General features: G+C 38.1%; 1 protein-coding gene across 2 annotated transcripts; it reads left to right on the forward strand.

Annotated features, from left to right (window-relative positions):
* The first annotated feature begins 970 nt into the window (after nt 1-970).
* On the forward strand, nt 971-21,184 carry LOC128850485 (uncharacterized). 2 transcript variants are annotated; one of them, XM_054054937.1, is made up of 7 exons: nt 971-1,178; nt 5,789-5,953; nt 7,748-7,873; nt 9,716-9,763; nt 10,492-10,580; nt 12,078-12,170; nt 18,689-21,184. In XM_054054937.1, exons 2-7 carry the CDS (start codon nt 5,842-5,844, stop codon nt 18,866-18,868), a joined length of 648 nt encoding a protein of 215 aa, XP_053910912.1. In that variant the 5' UTR covers nt 971-1,178; nt 5,789-5,841; the 3' UTR covers nt 18,869-21,184. The 2 variants fall into 2 exon arrangements, with proteins under 2 accessions (XP_053910912.1, XP_053910913.1); XM_054054938.1 differs by having other exon boundaries at nt 973-1,178; nt 7,751-7,873.
* Nucleotides 21,185-22,776: the final 1,592 nt, after the last annotated feature.

Below are 22,776 nucleotides of genomic sequence, written 5' to 3' on the forward strand. Positions count from 1 at the left end.
AAAAAAAACCAATTTTTTTGCCTCCTCATACATTTTTTATTGCATTTTTCCTGTACTGAAAGGACAGTCGTTGAATCATTTAGGATCCTTAGGACATTTAGAATCCTTCCCACATTTGTCAGTCTGCTTGAGTAACAGCCAAAGACTTGGGATTTCTGAGTTTCACATTACTTCAGCATTAAATATATCTTTTAATAAAGTCTTTCTATTGACCAGGATCAGTGTCCATTGAGGGCTTAAAGAACTAAAAAAGAATTTTCCTGAACAAATACAGGTAAAAATATGGAAGTTTCTTGGCATAGTGTAAAAATTCTAGATAAAAATAGTAGCTCCCTTGTTCTAAGAAAACTGGCAAAAAAGTTGTCTTTGTTTTTACAAGAGTTTAGTTATTTCAGTGAAGTATATAAAAGTGTGATTCACTCCTTATTAAAACACATGTAGTGTGCATGAATAGAGGGGACTGATAGGTGAGTGAGGTGTTAGGAATGTATGTGGGAAGATAGATAAAACGAACTGTACATGTCAAATGTGATAAGGAAAGAGTTATTTCTTGTGTCGCAAAAAACATTCCCTGGACTTTATGGGCAAAGAAATGTGGTACACTTGTGTTAAACAAATTTACTCATGCCACAAGCGGTCTGACTATTGCCATTGGTGCAATGCCTGCAAAGCCTATTCGCTAGCAGGGTAAAAGTTAACTTGCTTCAGGCTTTCTGAAACTGATGCTTTAATTAATCTATAGTACCTTAAACACAGTACCTGCCCTTGAATCAGCCTTGGAAGGAGTGACAGATAGCAAGAACAATAGCAGTGATGTAAAATATCGCAATAGTATTTATTAATTTATTCAGGCACTACAGAGAACTACTGGTTAAAAATCTGCATGCAGTTCCAGGGAAGACAGCTTCTGTGGCATCTTGGGAAAATCGATGTTTAAAAGTTTGTTCTTACCCTTTCAAGCACTCCTGGAATTCCTGCAGCAGTTAAAGCCATGAGAATATTGATATAAATGAGTGAATGTATAGCCATAAACTATTAGACCAACGTCAGACTTTTCTTTTATTCAGAGGTTTGGCTTCCTGCCATGCATTCAGGCAATAAATTGGCTGTAACAGAGTGACTTCTAGCATTCTGCTGAGTAGAAGTATCCCAGCAGAGACAGCTGCAGGCAAAATAAGGTAAGCAAGAGTGGAAGATTATAGCAGGGTTTTAAACTTCGATTTAAGGTTATTTTATCAGACTGCTTGTTTAGATTTTAATAAATAACATTTTTTTTGTTGACTTTAAAGTTTTCTTCTGAAACGTTTTTCTTAGTCTAGTTTATGTCTATTTTTATATATTCCTATATCTAATTTAGAGTACAGAATTCATAAAGTCTGTCTGAATTTGAAAGAAATGAAAGCTTCATTAGCTGTTAAGCATAGGGTGCCGAAAGTTGGTTTTCATCCACTGTTAAACAGTAAAAAAACTTGGAGGAATTACTTATGTTTTTTTGAAGCAGGACTGTCAGCTGCAACACAATACACTCAATGAAAATGGATATGATCCTTTAATGATGTTGGACATACCTTGTTATGAATGTATAGTGTGAAATAACATTTAGATCATACCACTGTGTGAATGAACACCAAAATTTCAAATCCTGTTTTCATGTACTGAATTTGCTTTAATTTTATCATCAGATATGTGTATTGGTAAGTGGAAGAGAGAATGATGGCTAAGAACAAATGGTATTAGTAAGGGGGCAAGATAAGATATATAACAGATTTTCTTTGCTGCCTTCATATACAGTGTACGTAGCAGGAAAAGTTTCCAACTCTGTGTGCTTTTAGGGTGATCTTGTTGCTATTGGCCACAAATGTTCTGGAATGTATCTGATTTCAACAGTTTAAAGGGCTATAGTTTCCAGACTCAAGTTTCCAAAATAAACATGATTGACTAGTTCTGCAGCCAAGAATTGTATCCAGGTCTTCCTAGCCTTCTTCAAGCATTATATACCTTACAGAAGAAAGAAACTGAAGAAATGTTCATGAAAGACATTAAAACAAAGAAATAGACATAGGTAGAGACACAAAATATTTACAACCATGAGTAAGAATGAAGCAAGTGGGAGTAGGTGACATCTGTAAGAAGATGGCATGAGAGGAAAGGCTTATTGAAATTGGAGTATTTATATGTCATTTAGTACTAAGGGACATGTGAGGAAATTCAAGCCATGGAAGCTTTTGTTATTTATTGCAGAGAGCTTTATTTGTTCTGGAAAGCTAACAGAGGTCAAGTTCTACCACAGACATTTCCATTTTCTACTTGTTCAAACAAGCCAAAATAATTAAACTTAAATACAGTCCTTCAGAACTTCAAGATTATTTGCCCATCTTTCTCAACAGAAAGTTTCCTAAGAACTTATCGACTTCCTAAACACACTTCTGAAAATTTCTTGGAACTCTCCTGCCCTCTTCAGGCATTCTTCAGGGTCCTGGCTTGTAATAATCCTCCTTTTCTTCATTGTGTAAATTACACAGTGCAAGAGTCTGAATCTAGATGATTTGCATGTGAACACTGCTTGTTGGAAAAAAAAGAAATATCATTAAGCATTTAGGACTAACTTGACAAAAATTGGCATTAGTAACTGCAGTATATGAAGGACAAATCATAGAATGGTTTAGGTTGGAAGGGACCTTAGAGATCACCCAATTCCAATGCCCCATGCAATGGGCTGGGACATATCCCACTAGACCAGGCTGCCCAAGGCCCCGTCCAACCTGTCCTTGAACACCTCCAGGGATGGAGCACCGACAACTTACCTGGGCAACGTGTGCCAGTGTCTTACCACTCTCATGGTGAAGAAATTCCTCCTTATGTCCAGTCTAAATCTGCCCCTCTCCAGTTTACACCTGTTGCCCCTTGTCCTAGCACTACAAGCCTTTGTGAACAGCCCCTCCCCAGCTTTTCTGTAGCCCCTTCAGGTACTGGAATGTGGCTATAATGTCTCTGTAGAGCCTTGTCTTCTCCAGGCTGAACAAGCTCAACTCTCTCAGCCTGTCCTCATATGGGAGGTGCTCCAGCCCTCTGATCATCTTCATGGCCCTTCTCTGGACCCATTCCACAACGCCACATCCTTCTTATGTTGATGATTCCAGAACTGGACACAATACTCCAGGTGGGGTCTCACAAGAGAGGAATAGAGGGGCAGAATCACCTCCCTCAGCCTGCTGGCCACGCTTCTTTTGATGCAGCCTAGGATGCAGTCGGCCACCTGGGCTGCGACCACATATTGCTGGCTCATGTCGAGCTTCTCATCAACCTGCACCCCCAAGTCCTTCCCTGCAGGGCTGCTCTCATCATCCGCCATCCTATATTGAAACCACAGATTGCCCCGACACAAGTGTGGGACCTTGCACTTGGCCTTGTTGAACCTGATGAGATTCACACAGGCCCACTTCTGCAGCTTGTCCAGGTCCCTCTGGATGACATCCTATCCTTCCAGTGTGGCAACTGTACCACTAAGCTGGGTGTCATCTGCAAAATTCCTGAGGGTGCACTCAATATCACTGTCTGTATCATCAATGAAGATATTAAACAGCACTGGTCCCAGTACAAACACCTGAGGGACACCACTTGTCACAGATCTCCATCTGGACATTGAGCCATTCACCACTACTCTCTGAATGCGACCACCCAACCAATTTCTTATCCACTGAACAGTCCACCCATCAAATCCATATCTCTCCGATTCAGAGAGAAGGATGTTGTGGGGGACTGTGTCAAAGGCTTCACAGAAGTCCAGATAGATCACATCCGTTGGTTTTCCCATGTCCACTAATGTGGTTACCCCGTCATAGAAAGCCACTGTGTTGGTCATACAGGACTTGCCCTGTAGACCAGTAGAATCCAATAGAGGACTTTTCCCTGACTTCTTCATTGGGTATGAAAATCAGGAATTGGGATCGTCACAGCTTCTTATCAAGTGCAGCCAAACTAGAAGTGCACTTATATTTTCAGAAGAAATATTCTGTAAGGTATTAGAAGTTTAGTTTGGAGCATCCTAAATCTAACGAATTTTTGATGCTTTGTTAATGCTGGACACTTAGCAGAGTAATGTCTCTCAGGATCCACAAACTGGTGTTACTGCCCACATACTCTGCAGAGCTGACTCAGTTAGATGTTTGCAGAGGTCATAACGTAGTTAGGGCTTAGTGGAAAACCACAAAACATCTTCTCTTTTTGTCTAGCATACTCAGCAATCAAGCAGTTTCAGCCAGATGAAAGAGAACCAGCCTTTACTTTCTACCTCTGACTACAAGTTATCAGACATTTAAAAAATGAAATACTTTTACTAGGGTAGTAAGTTAATTTGTACTAATAAATGTTTAACTTTTCAGTGGTCTAACTGAATTCTTAGTTATAACTAAACAGGCAAAGAGGGTGAAAATGATCTTTAGCCTTAGTCTAGTAGCAACAGAATTGGCAGGGAGAGAGGTCTTTCATTTCTATGAGTATTTAATGTGAAATTTTGCATTAGTGAACCAAACCAAACCAGGAGACAGAACCCCTCTCCCTGGAGTGAATTTCCACATCATTTCACTGGCGTCAGAGCCATGATATCTCTGGCTTATCTGATATTTAGTAACACAGTGTCAAACTGTGTGGGGCTAGAATTATACCCATCTTTGCCTGGGTCATTCACCAGGGGACTCTACAAAATTGAAGCTCATTGTTTTCTTTGATCTCCACTTGCCATAAACAGTTGTCTTAAATAGTTGCCTTGGGAGAGTGTTTGAGAATTTATGTTTCCCTTTCTTCAAACCAAACTAAGATCCTTAGCTCTTGTGAAATGCTGTGATTTAAGCTGCTTCATCAGGATGTCTTATTAGCAGTTCCTCAGTCAATATAGTTTCCGTTCTCAGACATCAGTCTCTCCTTAGGTTATCTAGCCTATGTAGGCAGCCTAAGGAGATGGGATGTCTAAAGGATGCTTAAATCCTTCTATTTGTCTAGCTGTCAAACACTGAAGAGCATTTTTTTTTTAAATACAGTTGCAAATACAATATAATTTGAAAAATGCAGAGCGCATTGAAAAATTATAGTTGTAAAGCAAACAATAATTTGAAAATATGAATGGTTGGTAATGGTAGGAGATTGATTTTTTTTCTGGTCACTTATGATACTCATTAAAAATTCTAATATACTCCTCAAATTTCCAAACTCCAGTTCTCATTCCTGAGCTAAAATTTCTTGAACCTTAGTTTAAGATGTCAATTCTTCACCATAAGAGTGGTGAGACATTGGCACAGATTGTCCAGGGAGGTTGTGGCTGCCCCATCCCTAGAGCTGTTCAAGGCCAGGTTGGATGGGACCTTGGGCAGCCTGGTATAGTAGAATGTCCCTGCCCATGGCAGGGGGGTTGGAATTAGGTTCTCTCTAAGATCCTTTCCAACCCAAACTATTCTATGATTCTATGATTCTATGATTCTATGAAAATAAAGTAACATAAACTGTTTCTTTTTTATCTAGGGGTAAACCTTTTAAAATACATTCCTTCAAAACAACTGTATCCATGATAACATACATCTTATTGCAAGCACAGATAGATAACTAATTTGTTGTCACTGGAAACACACCACTTTTACCTTTCAAGACTCAGCCTCAGGTCATAAAAGCAGAAAAATATTTACTAAGTTTATCCTGCTTCCTTTAACAATTAGCTATCAAAATCTTTGTACTCTTCGCAAACTCATTTCTCAACTGAAACACGAAGTATTGTGACAAATTCTAATTCCTTCTCTAGGACTGAAAAAGGAAGACAACTCAAGTTATCAGGATTTCTCAAGTGCTTCCATAATGCTGCTCCGCTCAGGCCGCAGAAAGTCAGATGAAGTGTTTTTCTATGCAAAGCAGTCTGTTAAGACACAATCTCTGCTGAAGACTGTGAAAACAGCTCCTGGAAAGCCAGGTAACTTTTTTGCTCAGAGACAAGTGTGTCTGTAATCTTGGAAAGATTATCCCAATCCAAGGCAGAATCCAACCAAATTAAGTGTCTGGAACAGCTTACCTATAATAAGTATAAAAATAACTGGAGGAACAAAAACTGAAAGCTGCATTTAAAACAACCAGCACAGAAATGCTTCTCAATAGTGACTCAGGTTTTTCACATCATCAAATTCAGACCTGTGGTTCCTAAAGTACAGTTATACATTCCTGGGAAAAAAGTGAATGACATAGCAGACCTCCCCCCTGTCTGATTTTGGGCACTGTGCTAGTATTTGCAACTCTAGTTAAAAGCAGAGTTCCTACACTTCAATACTACAACATAAAAATTTTAAAGGTTTGCCGTACTGATTGTCGTAGTTGTTGTCCTGTTTCTGGAAGCCAGATAACCTTAGTTGCCAGGCCTTTGAAAAGAAGGTCTTCACCCACGCTCAGACCATCTCTGCATGTATTGAAGGTCCAACACAGGATGTGCCAGATCAACCTGTTCTGAAGGGTGTGACTTTGGCTGTTAGGTTATGCTTTGTCCACCTCTTTTGTTGACTGTGTGCACAGTGTTTCTGCTTATCCTGAACAGGGTGGGAAAGAAAGCTTCTTGGAAACAACTCTAATTTTTTTTCAAAATGTCTGCTTAAATACAGATGGCTCAGAGGAGGTACATCAGTATAAAATGAATAACAACTTCGGTGAAGCCAAACATTCCGAGAACATTGTGTCACTGCTAGTGCATATTGAGTATCCTGTTGTTTTACTTGCCTAATTGCTCTGGCAAAGAAAGGACTGCTTATCTCACAGTATACCCTTGAGATCTGTGTAGTCTGAAAAATGTCTCAGCTGAATTTGCAGTTAGCAAGCCTATTCCATTAAACCAATGTTCAGCCTAAAATAATAAAAATTGTGCCTCATAGTGTTATTCTATAGATGTTTGACACCCACCTGTCTGGATTTATATCCTTCTGACATCCAGAAGAGCATGGTTGTGTTCAGCAGTGATAGGGAACAGTTTCCTTCCTGGCAGTTTTCAGCTACAGAGACCTGGGCTTTTTTTCAGTGAGAGATGTCGGATCCCCAGAACACATGCTGCCAATTTAGGCATTTAAACATAAAACTCTTGCCTGTACAGAGATGCAATCTTCAAAGTGTAAAACTGGGAAACAGACAAGTACTAATCTATTAAATCAAGGAAACTAGTCTAGAAAGAGTGAGCTGCAGAGATAATTCTCCTATTTCACCTCTTCACTTACTCAGAATGAGAAAGTATAATGCTTTTCGCATCTCTCTCAGTGCACAGACTCCTGTGCACAACCTTCCTCTGGCTCTTCACAGGGCTCTCTCCCCTTCTGTAAGACTATTCATTCACTAGCCAACTGCTTATACTTGTCCCCTTTCTCCTGATCAAATTCCTCCCACCTCCAAGTCTCTTTCAACAGAGCGATCCGCAGGTTGTTCACAACCCCTTTTCTTACACTGTTCCTCAGGCTCTTGAGTTGGAAGCAGTTTTTTCAAGCTCAAGTTTTTGCGAAACTCCCAAATGTTCAGCACACATCTCTTCTCACTGAGATAATCTTCTAAACAAAGAAAGCTTTTCTTTCCTTCTTCACACTATCAAGCCCCAAAACAGCTGCTTAAGCCCACTGCAGTAATTTCTATTATGTGTTAGCTGTAGTGTTCATAGTTCAAACATAGATAGATCATCAAGCAAAGTTTTGTTTAAAAATACACTTTTTATTATAGAATTTTACCATTTTTCTGTTGCTAGTAGAATTTAGTCTTCGAGAAACACTGAAATGCTATATACTGACTGAAGATTCGAAAACAGTGCATTTTGACGTAGATGATGAAGGCCATCATGAAATATCAACCAAGGATACACAATCCTGTGAAGGTAACCTGTTTTTTATATGCAAACTCTCCAACTATATATGGAGTACTATAGGACATTTTTTAATGTACTATAATGTGTACCATGTTTAGTTTTGGGCCCCTCACTACAAGAAAGCCATTGAGGTGATGGACCATGTCCAGAGGAGAGCAACAAAACTGGTGGAGGCTCTAGAGAACAAGTCCTGTGAGGAGTGCCTGAGGGAACTGGAGTCGTTTAGTCTGGAGAAAAGACATTGAGGGGAGACCTTTTCTCTCTCTACAGCTACCTGCAAGGAGGTTGTAGTGAGGTGGATGTTGGTCTGCTCTCCAAAGTAACAAGCGGTAGGACAAGAGGAAATGGCTCCAGGGGACGTTTCAATTAGATATTAGAAAAAAATTCTTCATGGAAAGGGTTATCAAGCATTGGAATAGGCTGCCCGGGGAAACCACTGAGTCGCAATCCCTGCGAGTATTTAAAAGACATGTAGATGTGGTGCTTAGGGACGTGATTTGGTGGTGAACTTGGTAGTGTTAGGTTTATAGTTGGACTTCATGATCTTAAAGTTTTTTTTCCAACCTAAATAATTCTGTGAGTCTATGTTTTCTGTAGATGTGATATTACATCCTTATAAATAGTGACAGAGATACAGAGAAACTTTCATTCCAGAGGATATTTTTGAATTTGTGGGATTATTTTATTTTGGAACTCTTCATGGAACTCTTCCTTCATTTCAAATGGAGCTTCTCTACCTGACACTAAACAACAGCACAGAAGCAGTTGTTAGAGGGATGGTTTGATTTTGCTTGTTGCAGAAAAAGTTAATAAAAACAAGTGCAAGCATTCTGGAATGATACATTTTCCAGACATGTGAAGTAGGGAGAAAAAAAAACAGTAAACCTTATTGCTAACCAAAATAAATGGAAAAAATGGAATCTGCAAGATAGATATAGCTATCACCTTACTGAAACTTTATTTCTTACAAAACTCCAGGTTTAACAAGAATGAGAAGTCCTTTATCTATACTTTATACAGATAAAGACAAAGGCTTGTTTGATGTGTTTATAAACATAACTACTGTTATTTTTACTCTATTAAATTATGAATAATGACAACTGCACTGATAAAGTATTTAAGTGTTTTTTCTCTTTTGAAGTATCTTTTACTTGATAACTTTGAGGAATTTTGAAGTAACTCAGCAGTTTGTGAATAGATTCATAGTGTGATGATCCTGAAGGGGGATGTAACTGGTGTCCCTAAAAGAAAAAATAAGGAAATGCTATATAATATCCTTGTGTGGGTAAACACATGCACCACAGACGTATACTTATGATGTTAAGACGTCATTCTAAGAACTAGCTATAACCTGGGTGTGACTTTGACCTCAAGTGGGTGATGCCTGCCCCAGAGAGGTGGCTATGTGATTCAGACTGATGTTAGAAAAGCCAGGAACCCTTGCTACTGCTACCTGCTACTTCACATTCTTGTCCATTTCATGTTACGGTCCTCACCTCCGCTGCCAAAGACTTCCAGGCTTGTCTTTGATAGTGTTTTAGGCCTTTATCTAGTTACTGACCTCTGTCTTCTGAAGAGCACTCTGTTTTGCAGAAGGTAATTAATCATTCAACACTTTTATTAGACTCAGAGTTCAGACTTCAGGGCAGCTGTTCACAAGTATAACTGTACAGTCTTATGGGGCTATATGAATTCAGAGATCTAGAGGAAATGTAGGCTGATGCCCATTGCTATTACACACTCCTTCTCAGATTACATTTTAAAATGATTCTTTAAATTGTATGTGATGTTTTTAAGATAAAGAATGTAACTATCTAATACCAGATATTTGTTAAATATCTTCTATTTTAGATATTGCATGGTTAAACATGTTCACAAGGGGTGGATCAGCAACTAATGGTAAGTCTCCTGAGAGAATATAAGATGTCATTATTTTTCCTAGGGTCTGGTTTTGAAGAGATGCTTCAGGGTGGGAAAAGAAGTTGGTAATATTTTATACACAGACGTGACAGTAAAAGCAACATATGATACCAAATTTTCATCTGTGTCAGGTTGCTAGACAGTTCTAAAAATGAAAGAGCCTATTTGTGTTCTGAAAGAACAGACCTTCAAAATCACAAAACTTGCCTTAGCAAGTTATGAGTTGTGTCTTGGACCGAAGGCAAACGTATATGAGAAAAATAAAATGTATGCAATGTTTTTTTCAAAAGAAAAGTATGTATGCTCTGTTGCTGGCATTGGATCCTAGCCAGCTAAGACTACCTGAATATAAATTTTACAGAGGTAATTCTGCATGAACAGTTGCAGTTAAGGAGTTGGGTTTTTTTTATGTTACTGAAGTTATTTTCAGAAAGCCTGCATAAAATAAAAAAGAAAAAAATCCTACAATTTACACAGTGATATATACATAGTCCAGTGTATTACATAAACATGTATAATATGTGTGTGCAATAGGTATGGATATATATGCCTTTGTAATTTATATTATATAGATTCATGTATAGCTGATTATTCCATACATTAACTATAAATATAGGGAAATAAAGTGTGTATATATATATATGGCAAATTTAATTTATGGCTTCATTTTCCCAAGTTACTACAGTATTCTCCTCCATGTAATACAGATTCTAGAAATTTTGTGATCCTTACACAGAGATCAAAGCATGATGAATTTGTCCTGTTGTGCAAGGGTAAGAAGCAGCGCTCTCTGAAGGTAAGAAAATGGTTATTCCCTTTGTAACTTAAGGGGGCTCTTTCTTACCATTGGACAATTCCTTCCACAGATCTTTCAAGATTAATTTTCCTTTACTTGCCACCTTCCACATTTCGTAACTTCTGACTACCTCCCCCAATTCTATCTTGGAAAATAGGCTGTTGCAAAAATCATTGGGTTAGGTAGTTGGCAACTGTCACTAGAAGATGGTGTGAGAGGTTGGGTTCCAGTCTCTGTGAAGGGAGAGGGGTCTTATTAATCAGAAAGCATGCAGGAAATAAAAGGAGTGGAAGAAGCAGAAATACTATATTGGAACAAGATGACTTTAAAAGGCAGGGTATTGTCTCGTAATCAACCCAATTTACAAGATAAAGAATGTGATGAAAAGAAAATACAGCTGAACAGTATCATCCTGTTTTAAACATTTGTTATTTACTGCCAGAGCATTCTCATTTTCTCATGTCTTGTGAAAGTTTGTTTATGGTGGGAAGAGCAGCCAAGGATAGTTTTTGCTCTTTGAGGGTTATAACTTTTACTAAAATCTGTCTGAGAAACTTGTTATGTTGGAATTTATACTGCTAAACAAGGCAAAGGTCTAAGAAGCTCTGTTTACACAGGTTACATGAGATAAATAACAACCCTTCATCTAACACTAGCCATACATGATGGTGTAAATTGCCAAATGCTTCCTCAAATTAAGTCTTTGATGTTTTTAATTTGTTTTTCACAGATGACTTTCTGTAAAAGCTGTTTCCTGAAATCATCCAGGGAAACAAATGTTGCAAGACCCATTAATTATTTTTGTAGCATATTATCCCACTGGGTTTTTCCTTTCTTTGAAAAAGCAACTGTTTCAAATAGATTTTTCTGGTTCAAAGATTACCTTTTCATAAGTTAGTTGTTTGAAAGTTGTTCAACAAAATCAGGGAAAGAACTGAGTGTTGAGCCCTAATGGATTTTATTTCCCAATCACTTATCTTTAAGTACCATTTGTACCAGATTGTATTTCTTGATATGATTAAAAGCATTTCTTATCTGAAAATGAGGTAAAACATATTTAGTGTCTCCCAAATACATAGAAGCCTTAGAAAGATCATGGATCTTTCTTTTTTTTCCAACAGAATACAAATAATTGTCTTAATCTCAACAGGAATTCTCATATGGAAGATGACAAGGCTTGTTATCTGTGATAAAGTTTTGTTGCAACACGATTCAGTCTTGACTGCATTGTGAAATAACCTCTGAGCATTAAACAGTTTGAAGGACTATCTTTGGTATTTGCTTTGAACCAAATTAATTTTGTGTTGCAAGTAGTATAAAAGGAATACATTAATGGAAGTGTTTTGAGAACTTATCAACTTATTCATCTTGGATAATTTGAATGTAATTATTAATGGACTTTATAGAAGAAGTTTTCTTTGGAATTAATACTACCTCTGGTGGATTGAAAGACCAAAATATGAATAAAATTACCAATCTGAATGGTTGTAAACACAGGTTTTAAAAGCGCCCCGTTCAGAGCCAGATTACCCTCCAGTGGAAAGACGCAACACGAGAAAACGCAAGCATGAATATCCTGACTTCAAACAGGTATATAATGATGATCAAACAATTAAAAACCTGTATGTGAGACAGTGTGTATGTAAACACAGGTGTAAAAAAAGTGCCGCTAAATGTATCTTGCTGTTACTCTTTAAGTGACTAATAACTTACTTTCCTACTTCAGCTGATTTTTAGTATTTTCTTCAGAAAAAGGAAAATAAGAACTTTTCCATGTGTTTGTCTTGATTTATATGTAGGAGTAAATCCCTCAATCTACAGGCAAAATATCTGACTTCCAATTAAAACATGAAACACAGAGATCTTTCCCATATCATTACACCTATATAAAATGCAAGGAGTAACAAAGTAGTTTTCCCCTGGTACAAATTCTTAGACAAGATCTAGAAAAACTGGAGGAGTGGAAAATGTGGAGCAGACCTAGAAGAGTTGGAATACAACAGTAATTATATTTTTAAGAAATAGTGAACCCATCAGTCAAAAACTTCTGGGAAGTAATAAAACCATGAAAGATAAATATATATAATATAAATACAAAATTGAAAGTAAGCAGTCTTTTAAGTACTTTCAGACTGAAATCTATATCAGCAGGTGCTTATAAATCAGGAATAATGCATTGTGTACAGAAATACAGGTAGCCAGCTGGTTTCTTAAGACATTTTTGTGACCAAAGCTTGATTTTGTTGACAGAAATGATAAAACATTATGAACACAAGGAGGGAGGCTACTCTAGTTTTTCTGTAAGATATCTGAGACAGACATTCTAACCCAGAGAAAATGAAAAACTAACAAAATATAGCTAATGATAGCTTTTGTTGGGGTTCTAGTCCAGTGGACTTCCTATTCAGAGGGATTGAAAAGATAGCCTTTCTAACTTCCGTGAGCAAAAGTAAAGCTATCTGGTATCCGGCAAGTTTTGTGGGGGAGCTGGAAAGAAGAGTTGTAACAGTTGCCTCTAGAGACCTATTCATTGCTCCCAGTTTCTAAACGGATTACTAAAAAGGAAAATTCATTCTGAGAACTTAGCAAGATGTACAGTGATCTATTCACCATGTTTTGTTGCTGATGCCATCCAGTTTATAAAAAAGCCTTACTCATTTGTCTGAGGAGAAATCAGCTGCTTGCATTCCAATCACATCTAGTTACATCAAAAGGCAAAAGGCAAGTTGCGTCATAGCCAAGCCTGAATCACAAGTTTGTTAATAAATGTTTTAGAATGAGTCCACTGATCAAGAACTAATTTCTGGTGAGATGAATTAAGCCTCCACTGCCCTTAGGATGAAAACAAGTGGAAATAGGTGAATAAGATGAGGAAATACTTCTCATTGCCAATGACAAATCTATGATGATGCTGCAATGCGGCAATCTGCTAGCTTTCAATAAGTCTTAAAGACAGACATCTTGTTTTTTATTGGAAGACTGCCAGTGGAATTACCAGAACCATGAGAATCCTGAAAGCCTGCCGTTATACCAGTAGGAAGAATTGCATATAGTGTTGTAAATTTCCACTTCTGGAACAAAGTCGTATGGAGACATAGTTCACTATCAATGTCTATTAAAACATTTTTTTTATTAACTAGGCTGTTATTATCATAATAAAATAATAATAGCTTGTAACAGCAAAGAACAGTTTATATAAACTTTTATTCTAATAGTGGACTAAGTCAGGAAAACAATATTTATTGCAACACTATGCAAGTAGGAGTGGAAAGCTGTTTGCATCATACATGCAGTTACCATCTCACACAGTAGACACACGTAGTCACACAGCTGGAAGAGCAGTGGAGAAGCCGACTCCAGCGGTTTGCTCAAGAGCAGGCTTACATTTACTTATAACTGTAACTTATTTTAACTCTGTGATAGGGCATGCTTACTATAATAATATAATACAAGCAAATGCAGTTAACCACACAACAGGATTGATTAAGAGACAGGGAATATTGTTTCCTTCTGGTCCCATCACATAAAAGGTTTTCGCAACTATCTCCCCACAATATGTTGATAGTGATGGGATGTTTCCCACCACTTATGTATAAATTTTCCACTAGCGAATATGGTCTCTTTTAGCATGAGTGAGATTATGTTTACGAACTTGGTTGTTTGATGCAGCCCATACACAGCAAAATGTTAATAATCCCAGTTATTTCTGAAAAAAAAAAGCAGCATTTTCTTATGATGTCAAAATGAGTTTTATTTAGCATTCACTATAGAAATTAATAGCTTGATTTCACTTGGAGTTCTCAACTAGACTGCCTTTGTTTCATGACTTCCTTATCTTCTTGCAGCATAAATCAGCAGCTTTCTTAGAAGTCTGTACCACAATTATGCAGCCATATAGTGTCAGAGAGGGACCTGTATCCTTGGACATAGGCAGCTGAAGAGCAGGATGAGGGAGTCCATGGGGAACAAATAGTAGAGGGGGCAATTACCAAGGATAATTATTCATATTCCCAGCTCTTACATGTATGTATGGGTTTTAGTGTTCTCATGTTAACATTCTCATTAATTACATATAAATTTTTACTATTTCTTTTTTACTCTTCCAGAAGAACAGCATTTACTGCTTATATATTGGTTAACAGAGTACACCTCTTCCCTTTGATATTACTTGTTTTCCTGTTCAACCATAATATTTTACTGTTCATGACACATTCCCACCCTCAAATCTTTGCATACATGTACTTAAGCTCTCAGCTTTTATTATTAGTAACACTCGTTTTTCCCTCAGTTTTGAACCTTCCTTCCTTGGTTGATATCCCTCCTAAATTCCTCCTTGACATAATGCATTTGCTTTAAAGATGACAGAACTCAACAATTCTATCATTACATCTGGCTGTCCTTCTCTTGTTAGGGTTATTAGTCTATCACAACTGGACAACACTTCCCCAAAACTTTGGCTGGACTTTCCCAGCCTTGATGGACTGAGATCTGAAGGGCTGAAACTCTCCAAGCTCCGTTAAGTTCTGTAACAATTTGTAATCTAGGAACCTTTCTACTCTGCCGACTAGTTGGATGAACTTAAGCAAGATGTAGATGGATTAAGTCAGAGATCAGTTTAACAATCTTATTGTGGGATTTACTCTTTACTCCGATTAAATAGGCTAAAAGAAAACTAAGTTCCAAACAGGCAAAATGTGGCAGGTGAGGTCCACAGAATTACCTTGGTTCAGAATTTTTAGCCTTGTCAGTAGTGAGAATGCCGTGTTTACTGCACTTGGCTGCTGGCTCAGGTCAATCCACTATACTACTTTTTGGCACTCAGCATGCAGCTCAAAGCAGGGGGGTTGGCTCTGTAAGTTGATTCTTCTACTGGAGAGCCAAGGAGTGATCAGCCAGGCTCACTCATGTTTCGGCAGTCCCATGTGGCAACTGTGAAAGTCTGGATGGAAATTAACAGTGCTCTGTTCTGGGCTGAACAAAGCCATGCCACTGTTGAGTGCTGCTGTATTAGATGTAGTAGAGCTCTGGTACAAGTGGGAGTCAAAGGTACAGACTGTATGCCACACTGACATTGCCAGAGAATATTTCTTGAGCTCTTTGTCAGCAGAGTGCAGCCCACAGATTGCTTTCATGTGGAGGTGTGTCTGTTACTTCTGGAACTGACTGCCCCAGGGCTGGAAGCACCACCTTACTGTTTGTCAAGACAGGACCAGCTGTGGCAAAGAAACCGCTGAGGTGTGTTTACCCCAGCCAGCAGCCAAACACCCACACTGCCACTCACTCAATCCAACTCCCCACCCGCAGGACAGGGGAGAGAATAACAGAGCAGAAATGAGTGAACTTGTGAGTCAGGATGAAGACAGTACAACATGTGAGGGTCAGAAAAAACCTCAAGTGATGCAAAAGTACTTGTTCACCTCCTCCCATTAGCAGATCATTGCCCAGCCAGTCTCTGAGCAATAGCTGCCTTGGAAGCAAAAAACCCACCACCCTCTTCTTCCTCTACACCAGTCTTCATGTCTGACCATGACAATATGTGGCATGGAGTATCCCTTTGGCCAGACCACAAAAGCTGTCCCAGTTGTGGTGCCACTCAGCCTCTTGCGAACACCCAGCCTACTTGTTGATGCAGAGTGGAAAAAAGAGAAGGTCTCTCTCAACCACTGCTCAGCAACAGCCAAACCACTGTGTCATCGGCTCTGTTTTAGTCATAAATCCAAAAGCTATGTAATTCATTGGTGAGTCTTTCCAATGTCCATATCTTCTTTCATGCAATTAAGGCAGTAGCTCAGTTTTACCAGTTTGCTTATCATCATTTTATGATTCATGCAGTTTCTTATCTTGTACTCATTTCCTTGTTTTATCTGGGGCAAAATGTAGATTGTAGCATGCCCTATACTCATTTGTGTAACATATCATGACAATATAAGGTGATTTGTTCTGTGTCAGCTGGCCTTCATTCCTTCTTATCATTTAGCTGCTTCCTGGTTTAGAGTGCAACAGTTGAACGTAGCCTGGGGTTATGCTTATTGTGCCTTATTCAAACTGATTTGAAGCAATTTTGAGTCTATTTATTTTAAAACTTGGATAGTTGGATACTACTCTCTCTTCTCTGTAGCTCCTAACACTAATGTATTTTTCCATAAGAAAATCTATTTATTTTTAATTCGTGGAGACAACAATTGTAGCACTTTCTTATCTTGAGCATATATACACTATTGCAAGAGCGTTGTGAACCTGTGGAACATGAATAAAGGTGTATTTTTTTTTTTTTTGTCACTAAATGTGAAAACTAACCTGCGAATTGGTTCTTCATTTAATGCAACAGCAAAGGAACAGTTATATCTATAACTGAAAACCAATTGGTTTCTCAGTCATTCCTGCTGCTGTAGGAGCTGTCCTCAGGATGAACTTTGTCAGGCATATTCTGCAGGTTTTCTCATCAGCATTCTTAACAGGCCATAACAGAAAATCAGCTGTGTCATGATTTCTTCCAAAACACCATGTTCTTCAATGACCTGCTGCAATTCCCAGCCCTAGCAGTGTATGGATATGCTTCACATATGCACAATATCATTACCCAAATCATCTTCCTGTGATGGCTTTCTAATTTTCCATCACTTCATGAAGATACAGCAACTATCTTTAATTTTTACATCTCAATCTGCTTTTGCAAGCATCTACGTTTCTTTCATGTACTCTGAAATAACTGCAGGACATTTTCTTTCCGTCTCTTGTTGTCATATGGGCTGAAGAGACACAGTCCTTTCTTGGAAAAGGTGGTTATTGTCACTGCCATAATCTGCAGCATAGCTGGGACACTTTAACATCTTCCTGCTTTTTCCCAGGCATTTATTTTCATTTTAGAGGTCCCCTTAAGCATTGTCTGCAATTATTACTCAACAGAAAGCTCAGATTTATATACTGTCTCATGGGTAGGAGGAGAATGTTCAGTAAAATCACTCAAAAGGGAAGATGAAATAGTTTGATTATGATGTGTTCTTTTGCCATCTCAGTCTTCCCTGAAACATATTATAAATTGCTTGCTCCCTGACAAGGAGTTGAGTGGAAGAAAACGAAAATCCTAAGCTTCAATTAATTAAGGTTTTACTATTATCTGCAGATAACTATTCACACAGTCTTCTCAGTTACTCCCTCACAAGTGCACAGGCTCAGGAGCAGGGGGACCCACCCCAGGGGTTTCCAGGCAGCTGTGCACAAAGTACCCTGCAGGGTCCCTCATGTCAGGTGTGCTTACAGGTACTGCCCTGCACCCATTGTCCACTGACAGCAGCCACTGCCTTACTGGATGTGCTGTGGGATACATGGTGCCTCGCGGTGCCAGTGTGTGCTGGAGGCCTTGGGCAGGTTCAGCAGCTCCTTGGTCTCCTGAGCTTGCCAATTTTCGCAGACATAACAGGGCCATTAGTCTCCGGGGCTTATGGTGTCGGAAGCTACCTCTCAGCACATACTCTCCCTCTCTCCATCATGGTCCTTTCTGGTAACTGTTTCTACATCCTCACCCTGAGGTGCCTGGAGAGGCCAAACACACCCACATGTACAGAATGGCTGTTTTGACAACAGCCGTTCCTCCAAAGGTGGACCTTCAAAAAAACATTGGAAACTGGAGATGTACAGAAAAATTATAGATAATACAAAAGTTGTTTAACAGTATATAGTACTGTAACATTCTGATTTTACTCCATAGGAGGAAAGAAAAGCTGTGGACTGACATTTTGTTGCTACTGGCTATTGAAAGGGTAGGTCTGTATTAAGGAAATAATCAGATGAAAATCCTAAATCATCCCAGTGTACTGCAGAGGAAAACTGTGCTGGTCTTTTTGTAAGGCAAAGGAATGCAGCTATAGGTCTGGAAATACTCCATACTTTGAGGTAGAAAAGTATTAATTTATTCGTAGTCATCACAGAATCTGTCCTAAAATAATTAGGTGTTGCCAAATATTTATCACAAAAATTAGCAAATACGTGTCACTGGAGAAAAACATCCAAAATATAACAAGTCATCAACATTTATGATTTTTTCTCACAAGAAGCCCTACAGAAATGTTTTAAAAAATGTAACATATGTTCTTTGTGTCTTTTCATAGCTGAATGAAGATAATCACTTTTTCATCATGCATTACCAAGGAGAATCAGTGCAGTTCCAATGCTATGAAGACAGAAATTACTACTTGTATGTGAATGACGACTCACTTGATATTCGCAAGCTGGAAAACAAAGGATCCAAAGATGATAAAAATTTTTACTTCAGGGTGTCATATTTATAGGAACTGTAACTCAGCTGCTTTTCCATGGCCTAAGTGTCTTGTAATAGCCTAACAGAAGAGAATGAGTGCTGAGGTCAACTAATTTCCATTTTGGCTTACATTTGTACTTTTTAAAATTTCTTGGGTCACCATTTTGCATGAGTAACAGCCTTTATTTCTCTACTTTGTATAGGAAAATAGAAGGGCTAAATCTGAAAAACATAATAACTGATCAGTATCTTTGTGTCTTCCCTGCACAATTATGTTTTTAAGGAACTGAATTCCTCTTGCAGGGGAAAAATACACAGGGGATATTTCATAGATGGGGTGAAAAGAAGGAAGCATAAGTGGATATGAAATGCAAAGCACAGTTAGTTCTTTACTTGGTAAACATTTTACTTTTTAAAAAATTGTCTCTTATGAGCTTGCCTAAACTGGAGCAGAAAATATTTAAAATTAATTAAACGTGTATAAGTGCATCCTGACTGATTGACTGACTGACTTTGGGAAAGTATTGGAAAAGTTGTCCCAGGTCTGAGAAGAAAGGAAGATGCTGAACGTTAGACAGAATTTCTTTCCGCCAATTTAGTGCCAAGTCAGCCCATATACTCCATTGTGCAATTTCGTCATGCATCTGTGGATGCACATCAGCTTTCTAAGAAAACATACACAGAGCATCAGACTTAAAACATGCAGGCGGAGGGAAGGAGACACGTTGAAATGTCAAGGCCTAACAATGCCTATGAACACCCTCAGAAAAGTGCTCTGACATACTGGCTTCCAACTCTAAATCATAAAAGGAAATGTGATCATGTGTTCAGCAGCAAAGCAGAGTGCAGAACAGCATCTGCAAAATAATTAGGTGTTTAAAATAACTGAATAAAATAAATGCTCATTGGTTTTGTTGGGTGTGCTGGAGGAGAAGGAAGAGTACACGCCTTTTAGCAACATGACACTTAGTCCATAGACCATACTCTGTAAAGCAGAAAACATTTAAGATACAAGAAGAGACAAACCAAAAGTGTACACAGGATCTCTAGGTCTTACAGATCTATTTTTCCATCACTATGCATCGAATCCCATTGTGATTTAGTGGCAATTCTCTTCATTGAAGGTAATTGGAGAATGTATGTGTACAAGTGATAGCCACCAAACTCCTGTGCCAAGTTGTTGCTTAGTTGCAGAGGAACAGCCTACAAGCAACACAGCACTTGCAGGAAACGTTCTGTGTAAATACAATAAACAATGCATACCTGAACTAGGGATCCTAATGTCAGTCAGTCACACCAATGTACATTTCAATAGGGCAATTATCGGTACTAAATCAAACTCCAAAGGTCTGTGAGACTGTAAAAGATTTTTCTTCCCCACCCCCTACTAGCAGTGTGGAGTTTCATTGCTGGGCTTGTTGTACTCTTCAAATAGTGAAAATAATTCTGTTGCTTCCAGTGCTGACTGAACAGAAAAGAACATTTGAGTATTTCTTAATTACCAAAATTCTGGATCTGTTAAAAATTTAGTGAAGTCACTGGGAAATGACTAGAAGTCCTAGCTATTGTATTCAGCATATGTTACACTAGAATTATTTTAGCACTATCTATCATGTTGCATAATAAATAAATTATATTATGTATTAGGTACAATAATTTCACTAACTGATACACTAACACTTCGCAGCCACACATTTAATATTGGAATATGATCACTTTACTAAATTACAGAACATGATCTCTAGATGGTAAGTTGACGAAATAATCACAAATCATCATAAAGCTCATACAAAGCATATTAATGAAACCAGTATTACTGATGTTAGCAAAAAAGTAATGTAGACCTCAGTGAATTTTGAATGCATCCTATAGCTAAAACTCAAATTATTGTTATATGCAGAATCTTGTGCTTTTACCATGTAGCTTAAAAATAAGATTTTTCTTATCAATTTAGGGAACAAAAGCCCTTGTGGAAAGCAGCGGTGCTAATTTGGTCAATTTTCAGATTTAAGACATGAAGTGTCACTTTTTTTTATCAGAAAATATAACAAATTCAGCCACCTTTTCAACTATAATGTACACCAAAAAAGAAGTTAAAAATTTCTGGATCTTGATGTTTCCTGTATTCTTATCTTGCTCTGTAACTGATATTTTCAAATTCCTGCAGATCTGAGTGTCTCTTGAGTGGCAGATAAGTTTTTATTTTGTGAGGTAGAAAGCATAAATAAGTTTTATTTCATAATAGGAAATGAAATACTGTTTATTTTCAAAAAAGTACCAATATTCTTCAACTTCTACATAGCCTATGTGATAATTATTAAAAAATTAAAATGAATATTAAAATAAATATTTTGCTCTTATTTTTCTCTTCTTCAAAAGCTGCGCCTTAAAGAAAATACCATATTTTTTTTCTGCAGAAAAATGTAATGGAAGCATTTTTCATGTGCAGCTTCTAGTACTTTGACTCTGTTTGTGACGCGTGAGAATAAAACTTGTGTGTAAGTCACCAAACAGTACAAAGGATATGATCCCTGTGCTAGTTAATCTGACGAAAGCTACACCAAATTAATGCATGCAAAAGAGTGGACCATATCTTCTTAGGATCTATGTGCTAATTTTTCAGGAAACTGGAGTTCTTTCAGTCATGAATAAAGGAATGGTCATTTACAGTTAAAAAAAAAAAAAACCATTTACAGTAAAAACCACTGAAGAGTGGTAAATAATGACTAAATCAAAGTGGGAGCCTTGTTAAAGCAAGAGACTGGCAGCCAGCCTTGCTAGCCCTGAAATATGCGCCCAGTATGTGTATATTGTTTTACATATCATCTGTACAACAGGTAGCCAAAAGAACTAGAAATCAGAATTAGAAATAGTCTAAAGGATGCTTTTACAGTTTCAACAAAATAGAACTATCTACCATTACTGCAATTGCAACAGTACTGAAACTGGGAGTAATCCAAATCACGCACTTCCTATAAAGGATCTTCAGTAACAGACCACATCAATAGACAAAGGCTCATTTACTTCTTTTCCTGGTCACTCTCCCAGTCACTTACAGTCTGAACTCAAGAACTGTTTTTAATTAGGATGATATAATGATGTTGCTATTACAGTAAATATAATAATAAATACGTATTTCACGATTTTGACAAAGGAGCATTCTGTCCGGAGAGATGGTTTTAAATGTCATCTTGGTTTTGGGTCTCTTTGTCCATAATTTGTGTAATCACAGGCAGGGTAAATTCCTTTGACATTCATGTTTCAAATGCAGCTCCTCATATTCCCCATATATATGATTAACTGCAGAGGGGCAGATTCTCCAACAGCTCCTCCCTTCATTGCTTATGGCAAATGACATGGGCTAATTAATACAGAGAATGACAAACACCAGCTGCCTGTGTACAGCTCCCGCGTTAACACAAAGTCTATTGAGCTCTCCTCCTCTAGCACCATCTGGTGGACTCCAGCTGCACGGTAGTAAGCTTTTATCCAACTTTTATCACATCAGCAAGCTAAAAAAAAACACCTCTTAGCAGAGCTGAAAAAAAAAAAAAAATCTTTCTTTTTCCTAACCCTGATATTTATTTCCGACTGATATATAGCCTAAAGCTCCTATGTGTGGAGTGACTAAAAGGGGGAGCCAAGCAGGTCAGGGAAAGAAAGCTTACCCCTCTATTTGGCATTTGCGAAGCTGTATTTGCAGTATTGTGTTTAGTTTGGGGCTTTCCAGCACATACTGGAGCAAGGCTGAGCAAAGGCACAAGGATTGTTAAGTGGATGGAACACTGGAATAGGAGAGGCTAGGACAGCTGGACTTGTTGAGCCTAGAGATAAGAAAAGTGACTCTCCACCAAGCTGAATGGGAATCGTAGAGAAGATGGAACTGAACTTTCCTTGAAGATGCACAGCAAAAGGACAATAAGCAGTAGTCACAAGTCA

The sequence above is a fragment of the Cuculus canorus genome, chromosome Z (genome assembly GCF_017976375.1).
Source record: "Cuculus canorus isolate bCucCan1 chromosome Z, bCucCan1.pri, whole genome shotgun sequence".
Taxonomy (NCBI): Eukaryota; Metazoa; Chordata; class Aves; order Cuculiformes; family Cuculidae; genus Cuculus; species Cuculus canorus.